Below are 7,500 nucleotides of genomic sequence, written 5' to 3' on the forward strand. Positions count from 1 at the left end.
AGGGTAGGTGGGTATGAGGGTAGGTGGGTATGAGGGTAGGTGGGTATGAGGGTAGGTGGGTATGAGGGTAGGTGGGTATGAGGGTAGGTGGGTATGAGGGTAGGTGGGTATGAGGGTAGGTGGGTATGAGGGTAGGTGGGTATGAGGGTAGGTGGGTATGAGGGTAGGTGGGTATGAGGGTAGGTGGGTATGAGGGTAGGTGGGTATGAGGGTAGGTGGGTATGAGGGTAGGTGGGTATGAGGGTAGGTGGGTATGAGGGTAGGTGGGTATGAGGGTAGGTGGGTATGAGGGTAGGTGGGTATGAGGGTAGGTGGGTATGAGGGTAGGTGGGTATGAGGGTAGGTGGGTATGAGGGTAGGTGGGTATGAGGGTAGGTGGGTATGAGGGTAGGTGGGTATGAGGGTAGGTGGGTATGAGGGTAGGTGGGTATGAGGGTAGGTGGGTATGAGGGTAGGTGGGTATGAGGGTAGGTGGGTATGAGGGTAGGTGGGTATGAGGGTAGGTGGGTATGAGGGTAGGTGGGTATGAGGGTAGGTGGGTATGAGGGTAGGTGGGTATGAGGGTAGGTGGGTATGAGGGTAGGTGGGTATGAGGGTAGGTGGGTATGAGGGTATGTGGGTATGAGGGTAGGTGGGTATGAGGATTACGGAGGATTGCCTGAGAGGGAAAGAAAAAAGAGGTGGGGATGGCAAAACAAGGTTGAGCCTCAGGAGATAAACAGATGAAAAAGAAAATTTAGAAAAGAGAAAGAAAATAAAAAGGAAGGATTATTCAAGAAAAGGATGGGTAAGGGAGGAAGGAGACGGAGGCAGAACAAATTTTAATTTTCAACCAGTGAAATTCATAATAAAAAATAAAACAAAAAAGTAAATACCGCCTGTGACAAAAAAAACATCTTCAGAAAAAACTCATGCTTAATAGAGCCAAGAATAAAAACGCTGACGCCTACCTCTCAGCTTGGTCCTGGTAGGATCGGGCGTGGGATCCTCGTCGATCTCGGCTGCGAGGTAATGTCCTGTGGCGAGGTGCTTGAAGCGGAACAGGGAATTCCAGTGTCCTGCGCCTCCTCTCGATGGGTCGTGTTGGACCACCTTTTAGCGCCAGAGGAGAGAGGGATTTTAGCTAAGGATTACTATTTCTCGAACCAGATCGTTTAGAAGGATACGAGCGCTCTTCTGAGGGAACGAAAACTTTTCTAATACTTTTTTTTTCCAAAACGCACTGACATACCATCTCTCCACATTATGTCCTTTGAAATTAAAAACAGCTAATAAGATCGCCCCTTCCGTACCTCAACCTCCCACAGGGCTTTACTAGATGTCGCAGTGGTGGCCGTAGTCCGCCCTGTTGTCCTCAGGAACACGCAATGCTTCTTCTTGTACTCGTCCATGGTGAGGAACTTCTCTTGTTCCGCGTGGAAAAGCCGTATCACGTCTCCCCCTTTGAGGATACCGTCCTGATTCTCCCTATAGTCCATGAAGAGCGAGATCTTCCAGCTCGTCATCGAGTTCAGGACATTCACCTGAAGAGAGACAATGCTTTATTTAGCATGCGCATAATTGTGTCGTGTTGCACTTAGATTCGTACTGAAGTATCAACTATAAAATTTGACATGTGGTTTTAATACATCACCATGTAATATGACAGAATTTGGACTCCCTTCTGTGTATGTGCGTTTGCATGTGCGTGTGTGTGTGTGTTTGCGCGTCTGCCAGTTCGGCGCGAGTCTGTTAGCTTTACCTACAAATGACAGAGCAACATGAAACACAAAAGACATTAAAAACACAACATATATCTTAAGGCGAGATCTGAATCATCCCCAGTCGCACTTGAACAAAACAAAACAAAACAAAACAAAACAAAAAACCTGCTAGTAGAATATTTTTAACATCACGCAAAACTCGAAACCCGAACTTTTCTCAGAGCCAACAGGCATATTTACCTCTTTACAGCCTGGATGGTCGGGGAGATCGTTCATGCTGGACACGTGAAGCTGCTGGCCGGCGTTCACGGGACTGAGAATCACCTTGTCGCCGACGACCACATTGTCCCCCGTCAGCCGCAGCTTGTAATACGGGTTAATGTAGAACCACGACCCCTCGTTGCCGTTGGCGTCCAGGTAGACCCGCATGGCGTTCTTCTCTAGCAGCGCCGGCAGTCGCTTGTTCACGGTCAGGTACTTGTTGGATTTCAGGTGAAGGAGCTGGAATGGGAGACGGGCGAAAGTGAGCACACTAGAAGAAATACGAAAATCCTCAAGACGAGACAACAGCGACGTCAAATCATACTTCACAGTGTGATTTGAGTGTGTGTGTGTGTGTGTGTGTGTGTGTGTGTGTGTGTGTGTGTGTGTGTGTGTGTGTGTGTGTGTGTGTGTGTGTGTGTGTGTGTAATAAATATATGAAAGATATATATATATATAATGTATATAATAAATATAAGATATATATTATATGCAATATATTATATAAATATATATATTATATACATATATATATATATATTATATATATATATATTATATATATATGTATATATACATATATATAGTATATATATATATATGTATATATACATATATATAGTATATGTATATATATATCTGTATATATACATATATATACATTATACATTATATATATATATTTCATATATATTATATATATATATATATATATATATATATATATATATACATACAACGCCTCTACTAGTCCAACACGCGCAATGCTATCTCGTGCATCTTCAATTTCTGCAAATTTAACCTAGTAACAGAAGCTCTAAAAAGCGGCTGAGTCAATGACGAAGCATTTCCCCGAGCACAATCCTCTCCCTAGGAGAAAAAACTCTTTTATTCTATCAGCGTTTTACTGGTGATAATAACGTCACATTTCCCTGGTAACACCTGAAAGTTGAAAATGATAAAGGAAAGACAAGTATCAATAAACAGGCTATTAACATCACAAAAAAACTAATATAAAGCCGAACGAAAGACAAAAATGAAAAAAAAACGGAAATAATCTTAAGAAAACAGGGGAAAAAAGACAAGATAGTAAAACTGAAAACAAGCCAATTGAAGTCGAAAAACTAAATAAGTGGGAATGATTAAAAAACAAGCGAAAGAAAAGGAAGACCTAAATCATTTACCGACAAAACCGACGAATACACACGAAAGGCACACAAAAAGAGAAGAAAAAAAGGGAAACGACAAAGCAAACGAATTACGACGAAAAACGAAGGGAGAAAATAATGACAAGAAAGGCCGCGACCGAACGCATGCAACCCAGCCAAGGAAAACAACGCGAGCACACCTTGAATGGCGGGCTCATGAGTGTCACGTGCAACACCCAATGACACTTAAAATAGAAAAAAAAAGAAGAAAAAAACTATCTCACGCTGATAACATCGAGGCGAAAACGGTGAGCACGATTTCACGCCAATTTGTTTGTTTTTCTTTCTCGTTCTTGTTATAAGTGATAGACGGCAATGTTTTTTAATACTGTTTCGAATTTTTTTTTGTTTTGTTTCTGTCACTCTATCGTTTCTTACTTCCACGTCAAAAAAATTCTGACAAAACCGAAGTTTTAAAAAATCAAAACGAATATAATAGAACAAAGATAAGCATAAGACAAATAAAACAAATCTGATGCAGAAAACAATATTTGCATAAAATAAAATAAAAAGCAATAAACATAAATGGTGCAAGGCCCCTGGCATAACATCTACCGCAACTTATTTTTTCTTCCATGAAGTCAATTTGACTTTTTTCAATAATTACACCGACTCATATTTGCAGACTTTTTCGTCAACAAGATATCTGGACCAACAGTTCTTAACTGCGACACGTTTTAGACACATGCGTGGTCATCAAGAACGGTGTGGTTATATAGAAGTATAAAAATGCAGCTTGTGGTTGCTGAGTTGCGTTATTATTTACTTGTGGAACGGCAACGGGTATATTCTTAGATGTTCTTCAATTATTCTCTTCTAAACGCATACGCTTACAAAAACGCACGCGCACGAACGCACGCACGCACGTCCCCAAGTGCGTCAGCGGCCGGCCGATGACATCAACAGGGCGAACTGAATGAGCAAATGGGCCTATAAAGGGGGTTCTTCTCCGTGACTTGAAATGCTGCCTAAAAAGAGTTTAATTGTTATATGATGTCACGGGGCACGCGCCCGCTCGACCTCTGGCGGGAAGGAGCTCATTCCACTGTCGCGCTCTCCATTAAAATCTAATAGCTCTACAAAAATACACTCCTTCATTCATTTGAGTTTTGCGAAGTTCTAGCTTCGCCCGGGCCTTCCATATATGGCCCGGCCTGTTTCAGCTTTTTATGGCTATCTCATTTTTTAATACACTCCTCGTATTATTCACTCTGGCACACACGCACAACCACATTTACAAAGGCATACACACAACATTCACGCGAGTAAATAAAACAAAAAGGAAAAAGAAAAATTAGAAATGCGTATCTTTTAGACCCAATAACATTCAATATCTTATATAATGGATGAACAAAAAAATACGATCCCTCAGCAGGTTTTAGTACTGGATTACCTTATCTGATACGCTGTGTGCAACTTGACGGCTTTCTTTACTTTCATTTAATATCTTGTACACGACAACCGTACATGCAACTTTAAATACTGCATACTTAAACAACCACTCATTTTCTGGATGGATACGTATGTAACCATCTGTAACCTGTCTATGCAAAATAACCAAGTGTGGAAGTGTGAGAAACGAGAGAGGTGTAAAAAGCCGACGATGAAAATCATTTCAGGGTGCTTGCTTGAGCATTTTTCCTCTTGTTTTCTTCTTTTCGCTAACATATGTTGATAAAAGAAAAAAAGAAAAGCTAACAAAAAATAATAAGACCCAGAAAAGCGAAAACCAAATAGCTTAAATCAATAAATCAACAAGAAAACAATCTGCCCCACAACACAGCGGTAAGCTCATGACTCTCATTTTTGTGAGGAGATTAAGCCCAGCAGAGTTTCTATTCCGGCCAGAGAAAAACAACTTCAAAATAGTATAATCAATTTGGTGTCTTCTGAAAGGGGGGGGGGGGGGGGGATTAGGGATGAAGGTGGACTGCGGCGATGATGATGATGATGATGATGATGATTGGCGATTATGATGATGGTGATGATGATTGGCGATTATGATGATGGTTATGATTGGTGATTATGATGATGATGGTGATGACCGGTGGTGGTGATGATTCGTGGTGGTGATGATTATGATAATAATGATAATAACGATGTGGTAGTGATAATAATGACTGGTTATGATGATGGGTGGTGATGCTGACGATCGGTGATGTTGATGGGGGTGATGATGTTGATTATGGTAATGATGATAATGAAGATGATGATGATGGCACTGCTATTATGATGGTGATGTTGCTGTTACTGGCGTTAATAACAATAATGATGGTGATTATGACAATGAAGGAGATGATGGAGACGGTGGTAAAAACACAATGAGGTTGATGATTACGAAGATAGTAATGACGACGATGGCAACGTGGCGACGATAGCATGATGAGGGCGATAACGGCGGAAAGAGAATGAAGTGAAATCTGCCAAAAATATCCATTAGATAAAGAAAGAATATAAATAGGAATATACAAAGTCGGACTTACAAACAACAACAAAAACAATGAAAGAAAAAACATACCTCAGCGCCATCCACAAAAGAGAAAGGAAAAGTTGCGAAAAAACAACAACAAGAAAATGGGAAGGGAATTAGGGAGGAAAAAAAATCTTGCCATCGGAATTACAACGCCAAAAAAAAACGGAGCCCAAACCCGCGCCGAACTCTTGCAAAGGGCGCGCCACAGATCCACAGCGTCGACAACTTGAAATGGTTTTGTTTCCCCACTTTTCTTGGCCTTGTTCCCTGCTTCCCCTCTCCTCTCTTTTTCCTAGTTCCATTACCCTACTCTTTCTTCCCCTTCGCTAACACCCGTCATCCTTTTTCCTATCTCTGGTTCTCATTTTCTTTCCTTTCCTAGTCCTGCCTTCAGTCATTTATCCCTAACCGTCTTCCGTCCGCATATCTTCTTCCTAGACACTCCCACTACTTAGCCCCCTTCCACTGTCTTCACCTCCTTTCCTTCCCTTTCTACCTACTTTCCCTTCCTTTCAATCACATCTGAGAGGGAGAGAAAGAGGAGGAGGAAGAAGGAGAGGAGGAGGATGAGGGAGCGGGAGAGGGAGAGGGAGAGGGAGAGGGAGAGGGAGTGGGAGAGGGAGAGGGAGAGGGAGAGGGAGAGGGAGAGGGAGAGGGAGAGGGAGAGGGAGAGGGAGAGGGAGAGGGAGAGGGAGAGGGAGAGGGAGAGGGAGAGGGAGAGGGAGAAGGAGAGGGAGAGGGAGAGGGAGAGGGAGAGGGAGAGGGAGAGAGAGAGAAACTATCCAGGCCTCCAATTCTTAAAAGAATATATCCGCAACATATATCCAAGCTGATTTGTAAATCTTACTAGAGATTTCAGTTAAATTCCAATATCAGTAGTAATAAAAACAAAAGTAGTAACAATAACAATAATGGCCATAAAAAAAACAAATCCGGTAAAAGGGAAAACAGAAAATTATAGAAATCAATCCTTCAATCTAAAATAAACTTATATCAAATAAAGAGCAGAAAAAAATCAAGTGTCATCTATCAATTTGTTGTACATCTCTGAAACAAAACGCTGAGTTCATCTTGTAACAATTACACTGCAGAATGAGAATGAAACTGTTGTAATTCACGCCACCTGTGTAAAAATTACATTCAACACGTTCCCACCTTTCTTGTGAGAAAAACAATAAACAAATATAATATTCTTCGAAAGCACATCGTAAAAATAAGGAGCACGAAAGGGAGAATAAAAATCAATATAAATTACAACTTGACTTCTGTATAAAAGATAGAACTTCACAAAACTCCGTATACAACGCTGCAAATGAAAACTTGTCCGCACTAATTACTTATAAGTGCGTGTGCGCGTGTGTGTGTGTGTGTGTGTGTGTGTGTGTGTGTGTGTGTGTGTGTGTGTGTGTGTGTGTGTGTGTGTGTGTGTGTGTGTGTGTGTGTGTGCGATTGGTTACGTGCGCGCGTGCGAGCGTGCATAACAGAGAAACGGAAAAAAAAAGAAAGATGAAGAGAAAGAGGGACACCAATACACACGCATTTAAACGAAAACAAACAAAAAGCAATGTAAAGACGAAAGCCAACTTGTGGTTCGAGCCGAGCCCTTGTGTCCCGGGTGGCCACTGGCCGTGGAATCCGCGTCTCCACATCTCAGGTTTCAAAGCGCCCTTCAGCGGGATGCTACTCGAGGCAGCCGCTACGAAACGGGTGCTTTCGAAGGGACGAATTTAACTATATGATTTTTTTTTTTTTATCAGTGTGGTTTATTTCTATAATTTTCACATTAATTAAAACATTTATTTCCATAAACGAAAAACACTGTATGTATTGCATTTAATTTCTTTCACATTAACAA

At 41.5% G+C, this 7,500-nt stretch overlaps 1 protein-coding gene across 8 annotated transcripts in view; it reads right to left on the bottom strand.

The window, feature by feature from the left end:
* LOC125039253 (inositol 1,4,5-trisphosphate receptor-like) overlaps positions 1 to 7,500 on the bottom strand; it is a 141,353-nt gene that overhangs the window by 117,586 nt on the left and 16,267 nt on the right. For all 8 annotated transcript variants that reach the window (XM_047633071.1, XM_047633068.1, XM_047633066.1 and 5 more), the window contains exons 2-4: positions 1,944 to 2,204; positions 1,293 to 1,523; positions 951 to 1,092 (exon numbers count right to left, since the gene is read on the bottom strand). In XM_047633071.1, coding sequence (XP_047489027.1) covers positions 951 to 1,092; positions 1,293 to 1,523; positions 1,944 to 2,132 — 562 coding nt within the window. In that variant the 5' untranslated portion in view covers positions 2,133 to 2,204. The remainder of the gene's footprint in view (positions 1 to 950; positions 1,093 to 1,292; positions 1,524 to 1,943; positions 2,205 to 7,500) is intronic.

This window comes from Penaeus chinensis, chromosome 27, assembly GCF_019202785.1.
Source record: "Penaeus chinensis breed Huanghai No. 1 chromosome 27, ASM1920278v2, whole genome shotgun sequence".
Lineage (NCBI taxonomy): Eukaryota > Metazoa > Arthropoda > Malacostraca > Decapoda > Penaeidae > Penaeus > Penaeus chinensis.